General features: G+C 37.9%; 1 protein-coding gene across 2 annotated transcripts in view; it reads right to left on the minus strand.

The window, feature by feature from the left end:
• TEX11 (testis expressed 11) overlaps window positions 1-27,164 on the minus strand; it is a 359,673-nt gene that overhangs the window by 20,401 nt on the left and 312,108 nt on the right. For both annotated transcript variants that reach the window (XM_035288474.3, XM_078362393.1), the window contains exons 26-28: window positions 11,233-11,382; window positions 9,885-9,993; window positions 8,711-8,831 (exon numbers count right to left, since the gene is read on the minus strand). In XM_035288474.3, coding sequence (XP_035144365.3) covers window positions 8,711-8,831; window positions 9,885-9,993; window positions 11,233-11,382 — 380 coding nt within the window. The remainder of the gene's footprint in view (window positions 1-8,710; window positions 8,832-9,884; window positions 9,994-11,232; window positions 11,383-27,164) is intronic.

Below are 27,164 nucleotides of genomic sequence, written 5' to 3' on the forward strand. Positions count from 1 at the left end.
GTATTACCTGGAGTTGAATATTGTCCTGCCTTGCTAGGTTGGGAAACTTTTCCTGAATAATATCCTGAAGAGTATTTTCCAGCTTGGATTCATTCTCTTCGTCACATTCAGGTACACCTATCAAACGTAGATTAGGTCTTTTCACATAGTCCCGTATTTCTTGGAGACTTTGCTCATTCCTTTTTACCCTTTTTTCTCTAATCTTGTCTTCTCATTTTATTTCATTGAGTTGGTCTTCAACCTCTGATATCCTTTCTTCTGCTTGATCAATTCGACTGTTAAAACTTGTGCATATTTCACGAAGTTCTCGTGTTGTATTTTTCAGTTCCATTAATTCACTTATATTCTTCTCTAAATTGTCTGTTCTCATCAGCATTTCGTCAAAGCTTTTTTCAAGGTTCTTAGTTTCTTTGCGTTGGGTTAGAACACGTTCTTTTAGCTCACAGAGGTTCTTTATTATCCACCTTCTGAAGCCTGATTCTGACAATTCATCACACTCATTCTCCATCAGGCCTTGTGCCCTTGCTGAGGAGCTAGATCCTCTGAAGGAGGAGCATTCTGATTTCAGATGTTGTCAGCCTTTTTGCACTAATTTCTTCCCATCTTTGTGGATTTATCCACCTGTCTTCTTTGTAATTGCTGACTTTCAGATTGGGTCTGAGTGGACGTCCAGTTTGTTGGTGGTGATGTTATTTCTGTTTCTTTGTTTTCCTTCAGCAGATGCCCCTCACCCACAGAGCTGGACCTTCCCGGGTTCAGCTGTGCTTTCTGTGAAACTCTCAACCGTCACCGTTTCCAATTGCTGTTTTCTTGTGGGGGTGGGACCAGCCGAGCCCGATCACCTGGCTCCCTGCATTGGAGCCCCCTTTTTGTCTTTTCCTAATTGAACAGTCGATTCTCTCCCAGCTGCCCCAGTTGCCTGCCAAAAAGGCGCCAGGATCTATGCAATATCCTGTGTGGTGACCACACCAGCTGAAACAGTGGTGCTATTTGTGGCCCTTTTCTGCCCGGGAATCTCCTGGTTTGGCTCCCGGCTTCAGTCCCCCTCCCAATCAGGTGAATGAGTGACTCTGCCTTCTCGGAGCTCCAAATGCCAACTAAAAGGGCACCCAGTCCCGCATACTCTGCACCGAGAACTGCTGCACCAGGACGCCGGCAAAACAGCTGCACCGGCCAAAACAGTTGCGCTGGTAACTTGTGGGGCTCCTCCACTGGGAATTTCCTGGTCCGCAAGCAACAAATATTCGTCTGGAAATCTGGTGTCCACTCACTCTGCACTTTCACTGGGAGCTGCAACCCTGAGCTGCTGCTAGATGGCCATCTTGGAGTGACACCTTACACTAAAATTAACTCCAGATGGATGATAGACTTAAACATAAGACATAACACCGTAAAAATCCTAGAAGAAAACCTAGGCAAAACTATTCAGGACATAGGCATAGGCAAGGACTTCATGACTAAAACACCAAAAGTATTGGCAACAAAAACCAAAATAGACAAATGGGACCTAATTAAACTCCAGAGCTTCTGCACAGCAAAATCATTAGAGTGAACCGGTAACCAACAGAATGGGAAAAAATTTTTGCAATCTACCCATCTCACAAAGGGCTAATATTCAGACTCTACAAAGAACTAAAACAGATTTACAAGAAAAAAAAACAAACCCATCCAAAAGTGGGCGAAGGATATGAAGACACTTTCCAAAAGAAGACATATATGAGTCCAACAAACATGAAAAAATACCCATCATCACTGATTATTAGAGAGATGCAAATCAAAACCACATTGAGATACCACCTCATGCCAGTTAGAATGGCGATCATTAAAAAAATCTGGAGACAACAGATACTGGAGAGGATGTGGAGAAGTAGGAACACTCACACTGTTGGTGGGAGTGTAAACTAGTTCAACCATTGTGGAAGACAGTGTGGCGATTCCTCAAGGACCTAGAAACAGAAATTCCATTTGACCCAGCAATCCCATTACTGGGTATATACCCAAAGGATTATAAATCATTCTATTATAAAGACACGTGCACACATATGTTCATAGCGGCAGTGTTTACAATAGCAAAGACCTGGAACCAACCCAAATGCCCATCGATGATAGACTGGACAAGGAACATGTGGCACATATACACCATGGAATACTATGCAGCCATAAGAAATGATGAGTTCGTATCCTTTGTAGGGACATGGATGAGTCTGGAAACCATCATTCTCAGCAAACTGACACAAGAACGGAAAATCAAACACCGCATGATCTCACTCATAGGCAGGTGTTGAACCATGAGAACATGGACACAGGGAGGGGAGCATCACACACTGGAGTCTGCTGGGGGGGGCCAAGGGAGGAACAGCAGGGGGGTGGGGAGGTTGGGGAGGGATAATATAGGGAGAAATGCCAGATGTAGGTGATAGAGGGATGAAGGCAGCAAACCACATTGCCATGTGTGTACCTATGCAACACTCCTGCATGATCTGCACGTGTGCCTGAGAATCTAAAATACAATTAAAAAAAGAGTTCATGGAAAAAAATATATATATATATATATAAATATATATAAATTGACCTTGTCTTACTGGAACGTTTTTTTCCTTTATAAACTGTAATCCCAGCACTTTGGGAGGCCGAGGTGGGTGGATCACTTAAGGTCAGGAGTTCGAGACCAGCCTGACCAACATGGCGAAACCCTGTCTCTACTAAAAATACAAAATTAGTCAAACGTGGTAGCACATGCCTCTAATCCCAGCTACTTGGGTGGCTGAGGCAAGAGAATCACTTCAACCTGGGAGGTGGAGTTTGCAGTGAGCTGAGATTGCACCACAGCACTCCAGCCTGGTGACAGAGCGAGACTCTGTCTCAAAACAAAACAAAAACCCACCAAAACCAACTTTTTGACTCTTTTGTAGTAACATTTAGCTTAAAACACAAACACATTATACAGTTGTACAAAAATATTTTCTTTGTATCCTTATTCTATAAGCTTTTTTCATATTTTTAAACTTTAAAAATTTTTTGTTAAAACTAAGACACAAACATATACATTAGCCTAGGCCCACCCCAGGGCCAGGATCATCAGTATCATTGTCTTCTACCTCCACATCTTGTCCTGCTGGAAAGTCTTCTTAGGCAAAACATACATGGAGCTGTCATTTCCTAGGCTGACAATGCCATTTCCTAGAATATCTCCTGAAGGACCTGCCCGAGGCTGCCTAACAGTTAACTTTCTTTTATAAGTAAAAGGAGTACACTCTAAAATCATGATAAAAGTATAGCAAACACATGAAACAGTAAAACAGTAATTTATTACATCATTAACAAGAATTATGGACTGTATCTAATTGTATATGCTATACTTTTATATGACTGGTAGCACAGTAGGTTTTGTTAACACAAGCATCACCACAAACACGTGAGTAATGTGTTGTGCTACAATGGTTATGATGTCACTAGGTGATAGGAATTTTTCAGCTCCATTATAATCTTACAGGATCACCATTATATATTATGAAATGTCATTATGTGGTACATGACTGTATTTGTATATTAAGAAGTAGTTGAGTCAAGAGCAGTCAGGATCCTCAGGTATTAACATGGACTAAAATAATGACTTTCTGTGTAACTTTAAGCAAGGCATGTAGTGTTCTTAATGTTGTAGAGCTCTTTTATAATAACAATACTAACGTGTACGAGCTGTTAAGGTTTACAAAACATACATTAATTCTATCAATCCTTACAACCTCAGTGTAGGAGAGTCAGATCAGGTATTATTCCCATTTTACAAATGAGAAAAGTGAAGTCAAACAGCAGAGGAGTGATACCCATATGCAACAGTAAACAAACAAAAAAATATTTTAGACCATTACCTCACACTATAACAATATTTAAAATGTATCATAGAGCTACATGTCAGAGAAAAAAGTATAAAATTTCTACAAAAACACATAGGAAAAATCTTTCTAAATGGGTTGGGCAAAGATTTCTCAGCATGATCAAAAACACTACCCACAAAAAAAATTGATAAATTGGACTTCATCAAAATTGAAAACTTTGATTCTTCAAATGATGCCCTTAAGAAAATGAAAAGATAAGCCCGAGGCTAGGAGAAAAGACTTACAAATAATATATCTGATAAAGGACTTGTATCCAGAATATATAAAGAACTCTTACAACTCAATAAAAAAATTGCATTTCAAAAATGGTAAAATAATTGAATAGACATTTATACAAACACAACATGCAAACAGTCAATAAGTATATGAAAAAAATGATCAACACCATTAGCCATCAAGGAACTATAAATCAAAACCACAATGAGTTAACACTCCACACCCAACAATAAAAAGTGTTGAGAATGTAGAGAAATTGGAATACTCATACACTGCTAGTAGAAAAGTAAAATGGTACGGCCACTTTGGAAAACAGATTGAAGCTCCTCCAAAAGTTAAACATAGCATTACCATATGACCCAAGAATTCCACTCCTAGGTATATATTCAAGAGAATTAAACACAAATGTCCACAAAACACTTGCACATGAATGTTTATAGTAGCATTATTCATAATAGCTAAAAAGGGGAAACAACTCAAATATCTATCAACTGATGAATAGATAAACAAAGTGTGTTATATCCATTCACTAGAATATTATTCAGCAAACAAAAAAGGAATGGAATACTGATAATGTCACAAATCAGTATTTATGACATTATCAGTATTCCATTCCATTCCTCAAAAATGTTATGCTCAATGAAATAAACCAGACACAAGAGGATATGCGTTACATAACTCCATTTATATGAGTGTCCAGAAAGAGAAAATCTACAGAGATAGAAAGTGGATCTGTGGTTGCCTGGAGCTGAAAGTGGGAGCAAGGACTGTTTGCAAATGGGCAAGGGGAAATTTTCTAAGATAATGGGAATGTTCTATTACTGGATTGTGGGAGGAAGGATAGAGCAAGATGGCTCAATAGAAGCCTCCACCAATCATCCTCCCTGTAGGAACACCAAATTTAACGACTATCTACACAAAAAAATAAGAAAAAAAATCAGGTGAGTGATCACAGCACCTGGTTTTAACTTCATATTGCTGAAAGAGCCACTGAAGAGAGTAGGAAAGACAATCTTGAATTGCCAACGCCACCATTCTCCTATGCATGTGATGGCGAATCTGTATGCTTGGGGAAGGGAGAGTACAGTGATTGTAGGACCTTGCTTGGAACTCAGTGCTGCCCTGTCACAGCAGAAAGCAACACTGGGCAGAACAAGGCTGATGCCCATGGAGGGAGTATTTAGACCAGCCCTAGCAAGAGAGCAATTGTCCATCTCAGTGGTTGGAACTTGAATTCTAACAAGCCTTGCCACTGAGAGCTAAAGTGCTCTGGGGTTCCAAATAAATTTGAGAGGCAGTCTAGGCCACAAGGACTGCAACTCCTGGGCAAGTCCTAGAGCTGTGCTGTGCTTGGAACCAGTGCATCTGGGGGGCGTGAGACACTAGCCAGGGCAGTCAAGGGAGTAATTGCACCACCCCTCCTTCAACCCCAGGCAGTGCAATTGGCAGCTCCAAAAGAGACCCCTTCCTTCCACTAGAGGAGAGGAGAGGGAAGAATAAAGAGGCCTTTGTCTTGCATCTTGGATACCAGCTCAGCCACAGTAGAACAGGGCACTTGGCAGAGTCATGAGGACCCCATTCCAGGCCCTAGTTCCCAGATAACATTTTGAGACATACCTTGGGCCAGAAGGGAACCCACCGCCTGGAAGGGAAGGACCCACCTTGAAGGGAAGGACCCAGTCCTGGCAAGATTATTTAGTCAGCAGGTAATGACCTGCTGACTAAATAGCACTTTGGCCCTCAATGATCAGCAGCAGTAGCCAGGCAGTACATACTGTGGGCCTTAGGTAAGACTCTCTGAGACATGCTGGCTTCAGGTGTGATCCAGTACATTCCCAGCTACAATGGCTATGAGGAGAGACTCCTTCTGCTTTGTATTGCGGCGTAGATACCAACTCAGTCACAGTGGAGTAGAGAATCAAGTGGGCTCCTGGGGTACCCAGTTCTAGGCCTTGGCTCTTAGATGGCATTTCTGTATCTGCCCTGGGCCAGAGAGGAGCTCACTCCTCTGAATCACGAGTCCCAGGTCTGGCAGCATTCACCATAAGCTGACTGAAGAGCCCTTGGGCCTTAAGTGGATACTGGCAGTAGCCTGGCAGAACTCCCCATACCACGTGGTGGTGGTGGCCACTGGGAGAGATTCTTCTGCATGAAGAAAGAGGAAAGAAAGAGGAAAGGACTTTGTCTTGTGGTTTGGGTACTAGCTAAGTTACAGTAGAACAGAGCACTAGGTAGATTTCTAGGGTTTCCAACTCTAGGCCCTGGCTCCTGCATGTCATCTCTGGGACCAGGGAGAAGTCGCTGCCCTGAAGGGAAGGACACAGCCAGGATGGCTTCATTACCTGCTGATTGTAGAGCCCTAAGCCTTTGAGCAAACATAGGTGGTAGCCAGGTAGTGGTTACATTGGGCCTTAGGTGAAACCCAGTGCTGTGCTGGCTTCAGGTCTGACCAGAACAGTCCCAGTGGTAGTGGCAACAAGGGTGCTTGTATCACCCCTCCTCCAGCTTCAAGCAGCTCAATACTGGAACAGAATAGTAAACCCAGAAATAAATCCATACATCTACAGTGAACTCATTTTTGACAAAGGTGCCAAGAACATATTTTGGGGAAAGGAGAGTCTCTTCAATAAATGGCTCTGGGAAAACTGGATATCCATATGCAGAAGGAGGAAACTTGATCCCTATGTCTTGTCTTATACAATGATCAAATCAAAATGAATTAAAGACTTAAATCTGACACCTCAAACTATGAAACTACTATAAAAAAACCAGGAAAACTCTCCAGGATATTGGAGTAGGCAAAGATTTCTTGAGCAATACCCCACAAGGTATTATGCGCAACCAAAGCAAAAATGGACAAATGGGATCACATCAAGTTAAAAAGCTTCTGCACAGCAAAGGAAACAATCAACAAAGCGAAGAGACAACCCACAGAATCAGAGAAAATATTTGCATACTATCCCTCTGATAAGGGATTAATAACCAGAATACAAACAGAGTTCAAACAATTCTATAGGGAAAAAAATCTAATAATCAAGTTTTAAAATAAGCAAAAGATCTGAAGAGACATTTCTCAAAAGAATACATACAAATATTAAACAGGCATATGAAAAGGTACTTGCTATCACTGATCATCAGAGCAATGCAAATCAAAACTACAATGAGACAGCATCTTACCCCAGTTAAAATGTCTTATATCCAAAAGACAGGCAATAGCAAATGCTGGTAAGGATGTGGTGAAAAGGGAACCCTCATACACTGTTGGAACATAAATTAGTACAACCACTATGGAGAACAGTTTGAAGGTTCCTAAAAAACTAAAAATTGAGTTACCATATGATCCAACAATCTCACTGCTGGGTATATACCCAAAAGAAAGGAAATCAGTATATCAAAGAGGTATCTGTACTCCTATGTTTGTTGTAGCACTGTTTACAATAGTTAAGATTTGGAAGCAACCTAAGTGTCCATCAACAGATGAATGGATAAAGAAAATGTGGTACCTATACACAACGGAGTACTATTCAACCATAAAAAAGAATGAGATCCAGTCACTTGCAACAACATGGATGGAACTGAAGGTCAGTATGTTGAATGAAATAAGCCCAACACACACACACACACACACACACACACACACACACGCACACACCCCAAACTTCACATGTTCTCACTTATTTGTGAAAGCTAAAAATTAAAATAATTGAACTGTTGGGGAGAGAAAGAGTATAATGATGTTTACCAGAGGAGGGGTGGGGGGGAGATGTGGGAATGGTTAATGGGTACAAAAATTAGAATGAATAAGATCTGTACTTAGCAGCACAACAGGGTGATTATAATCAACAATAATTTAATTGTACATTTTTAAAAACTAAAAGTATAATTGAATTGCTTGTAACACAAAGGATAAATGCCTGAGGTGATGGATACCCCATTTAACCTGATGTGATTATTATGCATTATATGCCTGTATCAAAATATTTCATGTACCCCATAAATATATATACTGCTATGTACCCACAAAAATTGAAAACATTTTTTAAATTAAAAAAAACTGAATTGTAGTGTTAATTGCACAACTCTATAAATTCACTGAATTGTGCACAAGCCAGGGGTGAATTTTATGATATGTAAATTATACCTCAGGAAAGCTAACTTTAAAACCACTGAATAAACCTTCATGAAAAAGAAAAAGAAATCAGCAGAGGAGGAACTAGAATACAGGTTTTCAATGTTCCTTCTACTCTATCACCTGCCTCTGAGAAAGGACGAGAATAGCAATAACCTTTTCAAAAGGTTCATAGAATCACAGAGAAAATAATCATCCCACCATGATTTGAAAATACAAAATAATTCAAAATGCCTGGTAGTACTGCTATTTTGACCTAATCCATAACACACTTGTGTTAGAAAATACCTACTTTCAACTATTAATATTTCAGAAACCCAGGAAAATTCTGTAGTGTGTAACTACAAAATTGTAATACGAATTTTCCTAAAACTCATATAAGAAAGCACTATTGTATATAATTTGTAGTACACAAGACAGTTCAGTTCTTTAAAATTAACCAAAAGTTCAATATTACTATTTGACTTACGGTGCGGCTAATGTGGCTCAGAGCATCTTCAAAAAAGCCCCAAACTTCTTCCAGGGGACAGAGCTCTACACTTGATGCCCCATCTGGCACTGAGAGGTTAATCAAGTTGTGCATACATTTGCTAAAAATCAAAAAGAGAAAACTCATCCCATAAGGAAAGAAATCATTGGCTTCATGGCTAAGATAAGTAAAATCTGGATCTCATCCCAGACTAACAGTTTCAAAACACTTCTGTTCTTCCCTTGATTTTATCTGGCTTCCAACCTCAGAAGACAGATTTTTGAAGCTGTAAAACAGGTTGACCAATCCTTTCTTTTTTCATGCCTATGGTTGTCTTTCATTCTTTTTTTTAGCTTCCTGAACGAAAAAGTTGTGGCTGTCTATTATATTTTATGAGCTGGTTCAATTTACAGGCATTTAAAGCATCTCAGTACTTCCTCAAATGGGGAAGGGAACTGGTGTTTAAAGTGGAATGATTCCACAAGAACTGTCTTTCATGTCTTAAAACAGGAAGACTGTAATGATGTTTTCCAGACAAAAAAGTCACACAACATCTATTTTTCCCTATGTCTGGACGTAGAAAACAAAAAAGTCCCCAGTAGATAATATTTTATACAGCACTTATTGGTGCTCAAAGTGCTTAAAAAATGAGGCAAACATAGAAAAATGTTAACATTTGTTAAATTTGGGTGCTATGTGCCTGTAATTCCAGCTACTTGTGAAACTGAGATTGAGGATCATTTGAGCCCAGGAGTTCAAATCCAGCCTGGGCAAAATCATGAGACTCCATCTCTAAAAATAAAACAAATAAATCTGGGTGGTGGAGACATTGGTGTTTGCTATATTAACCTCTGTACATTTGGAATATTATTTAGTAATGAAACAAAGAAAGAAAGATACTTAGCAGTTTTATTATATATACAGATTCGCACAAAGAAGCAACTTTTCCCCTTTTATTCTCATTTGGGAAACCCAAGCTCCTTGACTTTGCTGAATAATTATTGGTCTATAATACAACTCTCAGTATGGAGCTGGTCACAGGAGTGCCCTCAGATCATCCCATGTCATCTTTTAAATTGGGTCAGTTAAGAATGACTGGTTACTTATGAGACATTGACTATAGTTCTTTTGGCTATCAAAAAACTGGATTAAGTTTTGAATTATATTTACTAACCTGTATTGTGAAATATCAACTGATTCTTCCTTTTTGTAGAGCAATAAAGCCTTTTTCAAGGCTTTGATAGCAATGGAAGGGTAGTGTGCAGGTGTTTCCATTGCTATTACTAGATGAAGAAAAGGAAAAAGGTTATGAACATCATAATGTCATCCATCACAGTTTTCATCCCAGGCTACCACTTGCTTTCTCTAATAAAACTGGGCTGAAATAGATGAACAAAAAACAAACAACAATGAATTTTATAAATGATGAATCTACAGCCAGTTTTGTAAATAGCTTCTACTTTCTGGGCAGAGTAGCATGGTGGGATTACCAGGTAACATCCTTTCTTCAGCAAACATCAACAGAAAACCTACTGTTTCTATGACCTTGCACACAGTCATACAGGTGAAGCAATATGAATGAGAGTCAAGGAAGGACACACTAAGAAGGAAATAGAAAGCAGATCAGTAAAAGGGCACTAATCAAAACAGGTTTGTACTAAAATGTCCTATTTTTATCTGATACTAAAAATAGGAAACACTTGACAAGGGAGTATCAGAGGTAACTAACCCTAAGACTTTCAGATGCATTTAACAGATTTTTAGAATTGGAGTTCCATTATACAAGGAGCACTGGTAATTGTCACATTCCCATAAAGTATATATCATCTGCTCCATGGCTCTAGGAATTCTGTCTTGGCAAGACCAAGGAAAGGCAAATGTGATTCTTGTGCCCTTGGAGCTACCTAATATTTTTATTAACCACACTGACACTCCTGAAGGTGTGAGATAAAAAGGGAAGATAATGAGGCTGTTTCCTGCAGTGTATGCCCAAAAAGGCTCTAAGTTCCCAAACTCACTTAAAGTTCATCCTGAAATTTGAGAGTGGCAGTTGTGTTAAAAAAAAATTACCAGTATTTCTCTGGACATTTCAACAAATTGCTAAGACTGTATCACTTTTGATCGCTGAATCACTCAGTTAGTTCTAGCTAGCTCAGAAAAACTTTCTGCAGTTTGAGCTCCCCTTATTGTGTAGTTACGTAATTAAATTCCACACAGAAAAAACTTGATCACCTACTAGGAACAACGAACTTTGCTGGGGTTTGTAAGTACAAATTAAGTAACTATTGTTTATGACCCTAAGGAGATTATAATCTCATAGAGTGAAGAAGATAAATGCACAAATGATTGTAATACAAAATAGTCTAAGAATGGCATTAGAGAATGAGAAACAAAGTTCTAAGAAGAAAAATTGCTTCCTACCTGGAGGTAAGAAAGAATAATAAAGAGAAGAAAGAAAAAGAAGTCATACGATAAGATGTAAATGGGCACCAGGCTTACAAAAGCATAAATATAGCTCTTACCTGCAATTGTTTCAAATGTTTTACATTCTAAATGAGGCAGCTCCCACGCTGGTTCCAGGAAGCTTTCCAGTGATGGATCATTCAATTTGGCTCTAACTTCAAACTCATACAGCAGAAGCAATTTCTCACATGAATCATTTGAGAAGTCCTCTAAGAAAGACGCAAAAATGCAACATTCTTTGTGATTATATTTTATTATTCTCTTTGGTTGTAATCTCACTAACTGGAGAGGTTTTGCTTTCAAGGAAAATTAATTTTACTTACAATTTGAAGGTCATCCTCAACTGCTGGAGAGAGATTCTAACATTTTATTTATTTTCTGTTTTTAAAATTTGATTCTAACATTTTGAAATATGTAATAAGCTCACCACTACTTCCAACATTCTGTAGTGCATTTACTAGAACTACCTATATTTTCTTAAACAATTGCCACGATGCTTCTAAATAGCCTGAGAAAATCCTGCTGCTATTATTGAATCTAATTCAAATCCAATGTTTACTTGCTTCTTGTGAACTTTCAACTGGGCTAGTGCTCACTCTAATGGCTGAGTTAACCAGAAGAAGATACAGTGGCTACATAAACTAACTGATTTTATTTTAAGCAGAATAGGAGAGTTTCCAAACTGTTTCATTAGTCTACAGAATTTCTTGGGTATCAGCATAGAAATAATCTCATGTCAGGTGTCATACACCAAACTATGTGAGACAGTTTTCACTCATCCTTCTTGGTAGACTGAACATTTAAAAATGTTTTGAGATATAGCATACATACAACAAACTGAATGAAGTGCTCTAACCTTAAACAGCTTGATGAATTTTTACATGTGTTCAAACTGGTGTAAAACTACCTAGATGGTGATAACACTTCCAATAATACGGAAGGTTGCTTTGTGCTCCGTTCCAGTCAATACCACTTTGCCAAGGTAGCAACTATCTTTACTTTCTGCATCTATGTTTTACATCTGTTTTCATGAGGAATCTTGGTCTGCAGTTTCATATATTGTCTTTGTCTCCTATTGGTATCAGGATAATAGTCTCATAAGATAAACTGGGAATTGTGCCCTCCTTTCTGGATGAGTTTGTATAGAGTTGGTATTATATCTTCTTTAAATGTCTGTTAGAATTCTTCAGTGCAGTTTTCTTTGTTGGAAAATTTTAAACTATGAATTTAATTAATAAGGATAAGAGTATATCTATTGCTTCTTGAGGGAGCTTTGATAGTTTGAGACTTTCAAGAAATTTCTACATTTCACCTAAAATTCTAAATTCGTGGACATAAAAGTGTTCATAGGCCGGGCGTGGTGGCTCAAGCCTGTATTCCCAGCACTTTGGAGGCCAGGCATAGTGGCTCACACTTGTAATCCTGGCACTTTGGGAGGCCAAGGCCGGACCATCACTTGAGCTCAGGAGTTTGTCCAGATACTGCTTTAGTTGTATCCTACATATTCTTATATGTGTGTTTTCGTCTTCATTCAATTAAAAAAAATTCCTAATTTCCCTTGCCACTTCCTCCTTGGCCCACTGGATTATTTTAAAGTATGTTGTTTAATTTCTAAATGTTGAAAGATTTAACAGATAACCTTGTATTACAGATGTATAATTTAATTCTATTGTGGCCAAAGAAAATACTTGGATATTTCAACAATTTTATGATTTCAATATTTTTAAATTTTTTGAAGTTAGTTTTGTGGTTCAGAATATGGCTTACAGTGATGAATACTCCTTGTGAATTAGGATAAACTGTGTATTCTGCTGTTGTTGGATAGTGTTTAAAATATCAATTAGATCAAATTGGCTGATAGTGTTGCTCACGTCTTCTATATCCTTATTATTTGTTGACCTATTCTATTGATTACTAAGAAAGGAATACTTAAGTTTCCAAGTAGTTATGGACTTGTCTATTCCTCATTTCAGTTCTAGCAGTTTTTGCTTCAAGTGTTTTGTAGGTCTGTAAAACAATTCCATTTACAATAGCATCAAAGAATACAGACATCAGTCTTATTCACAAGATGGTATAACCTTGTGAATAAAATTCCTAGGCAATCCAGTAAAATGCCATTATAACTAATCAGCAAGTTCATCAAGATCAATATACAAAAATCAATCATTTATTTATTTATTAGAGACAAGGTCTCACTATGTTGCCCAGGCTGGTCTCAAACTCCTGAGCTCAAGTGATGGTCCGGCCTTGGCCTCCCAAAGTGCCAGGATTACAAATGTGAGCCACTATGCCTGGCCAATTCTATTTTTATATAGCTGCAATGAGCAAGCTGAAAATAAAATTGAAACAATTCCCTTTATAACAGCATCAAAAAGAAGAAAATGCTTAGAAATAAAGAACAAGAGCCAGGCATGGTGGCTCACAACTGTAACCCCAGCACTTTGGGAGGTCAAGGCAGGTGGATCACTTGAGGCCAGGAGTTTGAGACCAGCCTGGCCAACGTGGCAGAACCCCATCTCGATGACCAAAAAGAAAAAAATTAGCCAAACATGGTGGCACACGTGTGTAATTCCGGCTACTTGGGAGGCTGAGGCATGAGAATCGCTTGAACCCAGGAGGTGGAGGTTGCAGTGAGCTGAGATTGCACCACCGCACTCCAATCTGAGTAACAGAGTGAGACTCTGTCTGAAAGAAAGAAAGAAAGAAAGAAAGAAAGAAAGAAAGAAAGAAAGAAAGAGGAAAAGGGGAAAGAGAAAGAAAAGAGAAAGAGAGAGAAAGGAAGGAAGGAAGGAAAGAAGGAAGGATGGATGTGTATATAAGTTTATAGTTTTTAGTGTATAAGTTATGTAAGTGAAATTGAAATAAACAAGCTGTAGCAAAATGGAAACATATCCCATGTTCATGGATTTGATGATTTATCATTGTTAAGATAACACTCCCCAACATTATAGATTCAATACAATCCCTATCAGACTCCCAGCTCAGTTATTTTTTTTCAGAAACTGACAGTTGATCTTCAAACTCATATGAAAATTCAAGGGACCCAGAATAACCAAAAAAATCTTGAAAATCAAGAATAAAATTGAGGGACTAACTCTTCTTGATTTCAAAGTTCACTAGAAAGCAATGGCGGCCAGACGCAGTGGCTCATGCCTGTAATCCCGGCACTTTGGGAGGCCGAGGTGAGTGGATCACTAGTTCGAGAGCAGCATGGATAACATGGTGAAACCCTGTCTTCACTGAAAATACAAAAATTAGCCAGGTGTGGTGGTGGCCAACTGTAGTCCCAGCTACTTGGGAGGCTGAGGCAGGAGAATCACTTGAACCCAGGAGGCAGAGGTTGCAGTAAGCCAAAATGGCACCATTGCACTCTAGCCTAGGCAACAGAGACTCAATCTCAATAAAAAAAAAAAAGAAAAGAAAAAGGAAATAGAAAGCAATAGTAATCAAGACAGCATGGTACTGACATAAGGACAGACATATATATGAATGGAACAGAATTGACCACCCAGAAATAAAACATTATGTCTGTGGTCAATTAATTTTCCACAAGGGGCAAAGACCATCCAATGGGGGAAAGGATAGTCTTTTAAACAAATAGTTTTGGGACAACTGGATAGCCACATGATAAAGAATGAAGTTAGACTCTTACCTCATAGCAAACACAAGAATTAACTTGAAATGGATCAAATATTTAAAGATAAGAGCTAAACTATAACACTCACAGAAGAAAACATAGGGGTAAACCTTCATAACTTTGGATTTGGCAACGGATTCTTAGATATGAAATCAAAAGCATAAGCAATGAAAGAAAAATAAACTAGATTTCCTCGAAATTAAAAAATTTTGTATTTCAAAGGATATGATCAAGAAAGAGAAAAGACAATTGACAGAGTGGGCCAAAGTCAAGTCATATATCTGATCGAGGACATGTATCTAGAATACATAAATAACTCTTGGTACTCAATAATAAAAGGCAGCCTAATTAAAAATTGGGCAAAGGATGTGGATAGATATTTCTCCAAAGAAGATATACGATGGCCAATAACCATTTGAAAAGCTCCTCAACACCATTGGTTATCAGGAAAATTAGTCATGAGGAAATCAAAACCACAATGAGATATCACTATATAGTCACTATGATGGCTAGAATAAAAATGTCAGGCAATATTAGTGTTGAGAAGGAGGTGGAGAAACTGGAAGCCTCATACATTGCTGGTGGAAATGTAAAATGATGCAGTTGCTTTGAAAAACACTCTGGCAGTTCCTCAAATGATTAAACACAAAATTACCATATGACCTAGCAATTCCACTCCTAGGTATATACCCCAAAAATGTGAAAATATGTCCACACAAAAACTTGTGCATAAGTATTTACAGCATCATTATTCATAACAGCTAAAAGATGGAAGCAATCCAAATGTCCATCAACTGATGAATGGATAAATAAAACATGGTATGCCCATGCAATGGAATATTTGACCATAAAAAGTAATGAAGTACTGACACATGCCACGACATGTATGAACTTTAAAAATATGCTAAGTGAAATAAGGCAGTCACAAAAGTCCGTGTATTATTTGATTTCATTTAACTGAAGTGTTCAGAATGCGCAAATCTATAGAAACAGAAAGTAGATTAGTGGTTGTTCAGGGCTTGAGGGAGAAATGCAAGGGTAACTAAAGGGTATGTTGCTTTCTTTTTGAGGTAATGAAATGTTCCAAAGTTGATTATCGATGGTGGTTGCACATATCTGTGAATATACAAAAGTGTACTGAATTGTACATTTTGATGGGTGAACTGCATGGCATGTGAATTATAGCTCAATAATATTGTTTGAAAAATTGAATTTATATTGTGTATTCTTTTGGGGCCAACTTCTTTTACTCATAATGTCTGTGATATTCATAAATACTTTTGTATGCTATCAGAAGTTCATTCCTTTTATTGTGTTGTAGTATTCCACTGTATGAACATACCATAATTTATTTAATCCATCATTCTGATGATGAACAGTAATGTTGTTTCAAATTTTTAGTTCTTATGAATAGAGCTGTCTGGAACATTCTTTGGGAAACGGATGCACTCATTCCACCTGAGTATATATCTAAAAGTGGGATTTCATGGTCACTGCTGGGATAGAAACATGTTTGGTTTTAGCACATACTGCCAAACAGTTTTCCAAAGTGGTTGTACCAATTTCATTTCCACCAGTAGTGTACCAGCACTCCTGTTGCTTCCCACCCTCATTAACACTTGATTTTTTTAAAGTCATTTCAGTGAGTGTGCAGTGGCTTTTCATTGTGATCTTAATGTGTATTTTCTTGATGAGTAATGATGTTGAGCATCTTTTCCTTTGCTTATTGACCATTTATACTTTTATTTTTAGTGAAATTTCCATTCATACCTTTTTTTTTTTGAGACAGAGTTTCACTCTTGGTGCCTAGGCTGGAGTGCAATGGTGTGATCTTGCCTCACTGCAACCTCTGCCTCCCGGGTTCAAGCAATTCTCCTGCCTCAGCCTCCTAAGTAGCTGGGATTATAACCATGTGCCACCACACCTGGCTGATTTTGTATTTTTAGTAGAGACAGGGTTTTTCCATGTTGATCTAGCTGGTCTTAAACTCCCGACCTCAGGTGAGCTGCCTGCCTCAGCCTCCCAAAGTGTTGGGATTACAGGCGTGATCCACTGTGCCTGACCATTCAATTCTTTTGTCCATTTTTTAAAAATTGGGTTATTTGTCTTGTTGAGTTGTAAGAATTCTTTATATGTTCTGGAAGCTGTCAGGCTTATGTATTGGCATATCTTCTTCCTATCTGTGTCTTTTCTTTTCTCAGTGGTATCTTTTGACAAACTGAAGTTCTCACTTGTAATAAAGTACACTTTATCAATGTTTTATTTTATAGTTGGTCATCTTTTGTCTCCACAAAGTCATGATGATATTCTGCTAGGATTTTTTATTTGATTTCATTAACTTTAGAGACAGGGTCTCACTCTGTCACCCAGGCTAAAGTGTAGTGGCATGATCGTAGCTCACTGTAACCTCAAATTCCTGGACTCAAGTGATCTTCTTGCCTCAGCCTCCCAAGTAGCTGTGACCACAGGTGCATGCCACCACACTGAGCTATTGTTTTTTTTTTGTAGAGACAGGGTCTCACCATGTTGCCCAGGCTGTACTTGAGCTCTTGGGCTCAACCAATCCTCCCACCTTGGCCTTTCAAAGTGCTAGGATTATAGTACTGTAAGCCACCACACACAGGCCCAGCTGGGATTTTGATTGAGATTGCTTTGAATCTATAATTCAATTTGGGAAAACTGATATATCTTAACAATATTTTTTCCAATATATGAACACAACATATATCTTCATTTATTTAGACTTTAAAAAATTTTTCTCAGCAATGTTTCAAGGTTTTGTGGTTTTCAGGGCAGAGGTCTTCCTCATATTTAATTATAGACTACTAGGCATTTGATGAATTTTGATGCTATCAAACATTGTATTTTATAGGTCATTTTCCAATAATTTCTTGCTAGTATACAGAAAATACAATTAATTTTTATATACAAACCTGTATCCAACAACCATACCAAATTTACTTATTTTTAAAACTTTATTCAAAATCAGGTATGGAAACTCATATTGTATGCATGTCTGTTTGCATATATATAAAATACATATATGCACACACACGCATACATAGGGTTCTGTTATGTTTGTTTTGAAAATGTAAATTTGTTCCAACATGATTGATATATTAGGTAACAATGTAAATTATGTAATTAAGTTCTTGCTTATGTGCAACTTAGTTTATGTGAAATAGTAAGTGAATGAAGAAAGCAGCATCTGGCTGAACCAAGCTGTATAGGAATATGCATAACACACACGTGCACAACTCAAACTTCTATTAACTACCTCAGTTCACTGCATGTTATGGGCCACACTCATCCATATCTGTTGCTATAACTTTACATCAGGTTTCAGATAACCTCCTCCCACCACTTCACAGTATCTACAAGCAGCAATCCTTCTGATACTCACTTCCATAAGCAAATGTCAAGTCTTTTTTAAAGGTAAAATACCATATTTATTGTAGTGTTCATGTATTTTTAGTCATTTACCATATATAAAATCATGCTGTAATTTTATTGGGTTCTTATCTTTTTTTAATGTGTCACAGACCAAATTTTTTAGTGTTATACCCCAACCCTATTTTTTCCCCATAAGCCCCATGGTTTTTATTACACAATTTTGCATACTGTAATAATTTTTAGTCATGCATATGCCACGTTACAGCAGAACTGACTAAACATGTAAAGCATTTTCATAATTGCGAATCCATATCTATGTGAAAAAAGTTACTGACTAGAGCATAGTATTATGCATAGTTCTTTTGGTCTTTAGCCTTGCAGACAATCAAACAGAGTTTTTCAAAGTTACTTAAGTCAGCTTCTTTCTTCCTCACTTCCTTCTATGTGGCTATGTGATTCATTTGTAATACAGTCGGATTCATTTGTCACAGTCTGAATTCCATTTGGGATTCCCTCTATATCCTGACTGATTTATTTTAAAATTGTATCTGGTAAAATCTACTCTTTGTGGTATATAGTTCTATTGGTTGTGGAAAATGCATAAAATTATGTGTCCACTATCACACTGCTCCTTATAGAACTTTAGTTACCCTAAAGATTCTCTCACATTACCCCTTTATAGGGAACTCCTACTCCTATGTCCAACCTCTGGCACCCACTGATCTGTTTTCTGTTCCTATGCTTTTACCTTTTCCAGGATATCATATAAATGGAATCATAGCCTTTTGGTCTGGCTTTATTCACTTGGCAAATGCATTTAACATTCATTTACTGCTGAGTAGTATTCCATTATAGAGATGTGCAGTTTATCTACTTTAGGTTACATTTGTTATTAGAATTATGTGGTTAACTCCTGGAAATGGTAGATTTGGCTGGGTCTCTACAGTGCTTTCAAAGTCATGGTTTAGAAATTGCTCCACTATTCTGAGTCCTTTGGATAGGCAAAATGCCCTTCTAATGCATACACAGGGCAGAGGTTATTAACCCCATTTTCCACATGAGAAGATTATGGCTGAGAAACTAACTGACCTGCCCATAGAAACAGCAAATTAATGGAGAGCCAGGACTTTAATCTCACATGTTCTGATTCACAATCCACTATTGGGAAACATGTAGAGAAGAATGGCTACGACTAGAAGGCTGGAAAATAAAACCTATTTCTGAAATAGTTGGTCTGAAGAAGAGAGAGCTTAACAAATCCTTTGGAAACTTAAAGCATATAAAGGGTTTGCAACTGAAGTTAAAAAAGAACAGATTGTCTTTAAGAGACAGCATAAAGAGAGTGATCAATTAGACCTAAAATGTGAAACGGGTTACTAGGAGACCTGGAATTATTCCAGTATAATGTTGAATGGAAGTGGTGATAGTGTATGTCCATGTTTCATTCCCTGACATCAGTGAGAAAGTGTTCAGATTTTATCATTAAATACAAAATAAGGAGTAGTTCATTTTCAGATAATGTTTATCAGATTAAAGAAGTGACTTTCTATTCCTAGTTTGTTGAGTGTTCTCATCATGAATGGGTGTGGAATTTTTTTCAAATACTTTTTCTGCATCTATTGAGACTATTATATTTTCCCCCTTTATTTTGTTAATGTGCACTGATTTTTGAACGCTGAATTCCTGGGCTAAGCAATATTGGTCATGATGTAGTATCCTTTTTATATATTGCTGGATTCAATTTTCTAAAATGTGTTTGGGATTTTTGCCTCTATCATTTAAGAAACTGACCTGAGGTGGGGTGTGGTGGCTCATGCCTGTAATCCCAGCACTTTGGAAGGCCGAGGTGAGCAGATGACCCGAGGTCAGGAGTTCAAGACCACCTGTGCCAACATGGTGAAACCCCATCTCTACTAAAAATACAAAAATTGGCTGGGCATGATGGTGCACACCTGTAGTCCCAGCTACTTAGGAGGCGGAGGCCAGAGAATCGCTGGAACCCAGGAGGTGAGCAGAGATCATCCACTGTACTACAGCCTGGGTGACAGAGTGAGACTCTGTCTCAAAAAAAAAAAAAAAAAAAAAAAAGATACTGACACTGACTTGTATTTTTCTTTTTAGTTTTTGGAATCAGAGTCATGCTGGCCTCATAAAATCAATGTAACATCAAAAGAAGATTACCACCATTTCTTTCTTCTATATTTGGAATAATATGCTGGTAAAGCCATTCAAGCCATTTCCTTCGTAAGAAAGTATTTAAGATTTCATTTCCTTAATAAGTTTAAGACTTTTTAAGATAGTCTAAATAGGACTTTTCAGACTATTTTTGGTGGGGACAATTTTGTACTTGATCTTAGCCAAAAGGTTGAGAAGTAATGGGAGGCGGAAAAGTAATTTTGGTAGCTGTACTTTTCAAGGAATTTGCTCATTTTATACAAATTGTCAAATCTATTGGCCTAAAGTTGTTCACAATGTCCTTTTTATTGTGTTTTAATGTCTGAAGGATTTGCAGTGATGTCCAGTTTTGAATTACCGATATTGGTAATTTGTGTTCTTTCTTGATCTATCTTGCTAGGTGTTCAGCAATTGTATTAATTGTTCCAAAGAAGCAACTTCTGCTTTGTTGACTTTCTGTGTTGTTGTTGTTGCTGTTTTGAGACAGGGTCTTGCTCTGTCCCCCAGGCTGAAGTCTAGTGGTGGGATCTTGGCTCACTGTAACCTCCACCTTCCAAGGTCAAGTGATTCTCGTGCCTCAGCCTCCCCAGTAGTTGTGTCACCATACCCGGCTAATTTTTGTATTTTTAGTTGAAATGAGGCTTCACCATGTTGGCCAGGCTTGTCTTGAACTCCTGACCTCAGGTGATCCGCTCACTTTGGCCTCCCAAAGAGCTGGGATTACAGGCATGAGCCATTGTTCCCAGCCTGATTTTCTGTGTTGTATGTTGTTTTTCATTTCATTGTTTTATATTCGTATCTCTGTTATATTCTTCCTTCTACTATCTTTAATTTGTTGTTTTTCCCCTAGACTCAAGTTGGAAGCTTAGATATCAATTTTCAACCCTTAATCTTTTCTAATATATGCATTTAAAGCTATGTCTTTTCCTTTATTTTAGTTGGATCTAACAAGTTTTGATGTCATATTTCATTTTTGTTAAATTCAATCTATTCCATCATTTTCTTTTTGTTCTTCGTTTTTTCTGCTTTTTTTGAGATGGAGTCTCGCTCTGTTGGCCAGGCTGGAGTGCGGTGGTGTGATCTCGGCTCACTGCAACCTCTGCCCCCTCAGCAGTTCAAGTGATTCTTCTGCCTCAGACTCCTGAGTAGCTGAGATTACAGGTGCCTGCCAACATGCCCGGCTAACTTTTGTGTTTTTAGTAGAGACAGAGTTTCACCATATTGGCTAGGCTGGTCTCGAACTCCTGACCTTGTGATCTGCCTGCCTTCACCTCCCAAAGTGCTGAGATTACAGGCATGAGTCACCTCGCCCAGCCTATTCCATCGTTTTCATTCTTTTTTTCCTTGACTGATGGGTTATTTAGAAATGTTTCTTTTCAAACCTGTAATCCCAGCACTTTGGGAGGCCGAGGCGGGTGGATCACGAGGTCAAGAGATCGAGACCATCCTGGTCAACATGGTGAAACCCCGTCTCTACTAAAAATACAAAAAAATTAGCTGGGCATGGTGGTGCGTGCCTGTAATCCCAGCTACTCAGGAGGCTGAGGCAGGAGAATTGCCTGAACCCAGGAGGCGGAGGTTGCGGTGAGCCGAGATCACGCCATTGCACTCCAGCCTGAATAACAAGCTTGAAACTCCGTCTCAAAAAAAAAAAAAAAAAAAAGAAATGTTTCTGTTATATTTCCAACAGAGGGAGTTTCCTAATCATCTTTCTGTTGTTGCTTTCTCATTTAATTATACTTTGTTCGGATAACATACCTCATACGATTTCAACCCTTTGAAATTTGTTAAGACTTGCTTTTTGGCCCAGCATATAATCTATTTTGGTATATGTTACAAGTGGACTTGAAAAGAATGTGTATTGTAAAAGCTTGGGAAATCTTGTGAAAACAATGAATGTGTAGGTGAGGTATAGTACACAACTTATTCTGATCAGGAGACATCGTGTCAAGATAATTGTACAAGAAAATTTCTAGATTCACATTTGTCCTTTAACCACAATAAGACATATGTTGGGAACAGGGAGACTGGACTGGCATTCTTAATTAGATCAGGTACTTGGGAGGAGAAATAGCATATATCATGATAAGTATCTAGGAACCATAAAAAACCTATCTCCTCAACCTGGAACCACTACTACTATATTTCTTCAGTGACTCCCCAGCCCTGTGTCAAAGTCTCTACTCACTGCCATTAGGGCTTTGCATTGCATCCTTAGAATAAGCTTTTGCTGACTATGAGGCATGATTTAAATGAAATGCTGCCAAAAGTGAAGACTTTTAGGATCCATGTTTACCAGAGATACTCTGGTATCTCCAGCTAATTGTTTAATTTCCTTCCAGGAAATAATCCTAAACTCGGTTTCTCCTATTTCTGTGGCCTAAGTTCTGGCTCAAAATGTACACTAGAAAATCTACTCAAGTTTTGCCATTTTGTTTAATGTGCCTGAGGATCAGCTCAAATTGCCTTTTCTCTTGGCTGATCTCAAAACTTTTATCTCTGAGAATTCCTTATCTATAAGAACTAATCTCTGAGACAAAAGTAATGCATGACTGATTGCTACATTAAGCTAATGAAGTAACCAAGCAAAGACTGCCTGCTAAAGAATAAGTATTCAATCCTAGTTTTGATGTGTACCATGGAAAAGACAAAAAATATTTCTAATTCCAGCACATACCTTGTTAAATGGCAGGTTTTTTTTTTTTTTTCCAGAGTCTTGCTCTGTCCCCAGGCTGGACTGCCGTGGCAGTCTCAGCTCACTGTAATCTCCACCTCCTGGGTTCAGGCCATTCTCCTGCCTCAGCCTCTTGAGTAGTTGGGACTACAGGTGCATGCCACCATACTCAGCTAATTTTTATATTTTTAGTAGAGACGGGGTTTCACCATGTGATCTCTTGACCTTGTGATCTGCCCGCCTTGGCCTCCCAAAGTGCTGGGATTACAGGCGTGAGCCACCGCACCCAGCCAATGGCAGCTTTTATCTATTGCATTTGGATAAATTAAAATGACCTTTCCAGTTGTGGGTTGAGGAGACCCCAATATATAAATATGTAATATATAATATATAAAAACATAGATAATCCTTTGCCTTGCAAGTTAAACTGCATTTCTGCTGGCAGAGGACCCACGCTGGGCTTTGTTCTGAAGCTCTCAGGAGGTTTGCCTTGTTTGTCATAACCACTAATAATTTAGATGACACGAAGAATACTTTATACCAAAGTCAAAATTACAGCACTGGAGATAAGTGAAATTCTTCCTTGCAATGACCTACAAAAACGAAAGCCTTTTCTCTATATTCCTGTTTTTGTGATAAATGTTTAACTCATGTTATAAAATAAATAGTTTTAAGAAACCAAATCACCAAGATTACTTGTAGCCCTAACATTTGATGATTCTCTATATAGAGACTCCAACTTCAAGAATGCTTTTAGCAACATCTAAAAATGATAATCTTCAATGGAGACCCAAAAGAGATTTTCTCTTTTCACAGCCAGAGAGATTCAGAAGCTGTGAGTTCCCTCGAGTTAGAAAGGTTTGAGTATCTTCTCATTATAAGTAAAGTCATCTTTGATACAAACCCAACTTCCCCTTAAATTTCCTCCCCTCACCGAAACCTGTCCTCAGCTCTAAATCCCAAGGTCAATCTCCAGTAGATATTTTTTCTAAATGTTCCTCTTCCAGAGTATAAGCTGATAATGACTAAGAGCTCTCCCAAGGATCTTTGCATAGAGGATTCTCCAAGATCAAAACACTCTAATAGTAGAATTTCTGGTGTTATAGCAGAATTTCATTTAATAAATATTTATTAAGCCATATTATATGCCAGGCAAAAATTTAGGAGGTATGGATAAAGAATGAACAAGTCAGACAACTTATCTGTCTGCCTGAAACTTAGATTCTATTTAGGGAGACAAACAATAAGCAATATAGACTATGTCAAGTAGTCGACACACAGGTTAAGGGGTAAACAGTATTGAAAGTTGCTATTTTTGAAAGGGTGTGGTCTCTGAGGGGGTAGCACTTGAGAGAGTTGGGGAGCAAGGCATGTGAATATCTAAGACAAGAGTGTTCTATGGAAAGGAAAGGGCAAATACAAAGGTCCAGAGGCAGGAAAGTACAAGGTGTTATAGAGACATAGTAGGGTTAGAGTACATTGAGTTATGAGGCAGAGTGGCAGGAGAGGTGGCCAGGAAGGTACCCTAAGGGCCAGATTATCTATGGTCTTGTGAATCATGGTAAGGACTTGGAATTTTATTTTAAACCCATTTAAATGAGAAGTGCAAGGAGACTGACATGAACTGACTTATGTTATAATACTCTGGCTGCAGTGTGGCTATTGGATTTATTAGGGGGGCAAGAGTTAAAGCAGAGAGGACACTTGGGAAGCTATTGCAGTGGTTCAACTGAGACATGAAATAACTTAAAACTTGGGTGATACTAGTGGCCTAATTTATTGTTGGGAAGGGGCACAGCACAAATCACACTACTTTCAACCTACTGTGGTTTGAATGTGTACCCTCCAAAATTCAGGTGTTGAAATTTAATGGTCAATATGATAGCATAAAAGGTGTAACCTTTAATAGCTTATTAGACCCAGAGGGTTCCTCCCTCATAAATGAAATTACAGACAGCCCTTATGACCCTTATAAAAGAGGCTTCCATGTAGCACTAGCTTTTCTTGCCCTTCCACTTCCCTCCCTGTGAAGACACAGTTTCTCCCCTCTGGAGGTTGCAGCAACAAGGTATCATCTTGCAACCAGAAAGAAGCCCTCACCAGAAAACTAAACCTGCCGGAGCCTTGACTGTAGATTTCCCAGCCTCCAGAAATGTGAGAAAATAATTTTTTGCCCTTTGTAAGTTACCCAGTCTGCATGAGGTATTTTGTTACAGCAGCATAAACAGACTAAGACGTCTCCCACTGTATAATCCCTGAATAAGAGATAATCCCCAAACTAACAATGCTCTCTTGTACTACTCCTGGCTTCTGTTCACTTGGTTCCTACCATGAAAATCCAATTTATTCTTGAAGAGTAAGTTCAAATATCACCTTTTGGAATAGATCATTTCTTCCTCTGTTGGTCCCACATATTCTATATCCCTATTAGTATAGTTATTGCATTTTGCCTTATATATGCATAATTGATTATGTTTTTGATCTACTTCCTTTACTGTAAATTTCTTAGGGACAGAGACAGTAATACATTTTCTTATTTCCACAATATATAGTAACCCTTAGGAATGTAATAAATACTTTGCAGAATAAATGTGATGAGCTGCTTTTCTTAGGTCACTAATACAATGGCATGTCAGAGTTAATTCTTTTGTAAAAGCCAATTCCCATAGCACTAAAGTTTTAATAAGTGTTTATACAGCTCTTAATTAACTCTGATTTGAAGTAGATTTTTAAAAGGATGGGATTTTCCAATTTTCCCCTAAGAGTTTATGATTCAGTGGCTTTGTACTTTCCCTAGATTTATCTATTTATGTTGGTAGCTTAATGATTTATTTACATTACTAACGTACTAGGCTCATTATTTTAGGCATTATTTCATTGGAAATACATAATCTCAAGAAACATAAACCTTTAACAAGTCAGAATAATTTTTCTAAATGTATTTTTCATTTTAAGTATTAAAGTACTATATAGTCATTGAAAAATTCAAATGTAGAAACAAAATAAAAAGTGAAAGTCCCTTAAACGCACTAATACTTGTTCCAAGAGGTATCAAGTGTTAAGTTTGGTGTGTATCCTTCCAAGACTTTATAGATGATATATGTATTCATATACATGATGCACATTTTATAAGAATATGTGTGTGTGTGTGTATTCTTTTGTTCTTTCATACATTAACTAAAGACCTATTATGTGCTAGGTGCATAATAGAAAGGTAAGCAAAAAATCAGACACAGTATCTGTCCTTGTAGAGCTTATAGTCTAGGATATTTGTGTATACGTATACACATATGTTTTAAATATAAAAACAGAATCAGAAAAAGCCAGCAAAAGTACAGCACTTCAAGGGGAGAAGCACACCCTGAAGTGCAAATCCTTTATCTACAATAAGAACAGAATTTTTAGAGGCTGGTAAAGGGAACTTGTCTGGACTTAGTTTGGTTTTGAGAAGCAGAGAAGAAAGGGCTGAAGAGTGAGAAACAGATCAGTGAAGCAGTGGGGAGGAAAAGAGTCTTTGTTATGAGAAGCCCATAGCTGCCAATATCCACTGGCTGAGGAAATGTAGAAACCATAAGAACTCACATACACAACAACCTTAGATCTTAAGTAAAATTTTCTATTATCCTTGATCATGGTCCTGATCTCCTCTCCCCATGTATTATCTGCAAACAGAACATCTAAAAATACCTCATTGCAATTAAAGATGTCATCAAGCAAAGCCAAGCAAAGCAAAACAAACAGCTCCAGCAATTTATACACAAAGATACTACAGGAAAATGGGGTGGACAAAACAGGAAAAAAATGGCAGATGAAGAATTCTCACCAGAGAAATGTTGCTATACATAGACTAAAATTGTAACTATACATATCAGCATGAATTCAGTAATATTAAGTAATCATCTCTGTAAAACAAGAACATAAAGTAGAAATGCTAGAATTCATGGAAGAATTGGTAGACAATAAAAGCAAATGGAATATGAGCTATTTCAGAAATATAGAAGGAAATAGAAAGAAAATAATGAAGCCACCACAGAAATAAAGGTAAAACTGGAAACAGCAAAAGGAAGTGGAAGCAGCAAAAGGGAAACACTACTGAATAAACAGTAAGAGAC

This window comes from Callithrix jacchus, chromosome X (genome assembly GCF_049354715.1).
Source record: "Callithrix jacchus isolate 240 chromosome X, calJac240_pri, whole genome shotgun sequence".
Classification (NCBI taxonomy): domain Eukaryota; kingdom Metazoa; phylum Chordata; class Mammalia; order Primates; family Cebidae; genus Callithrix; species Callithrix jacchus.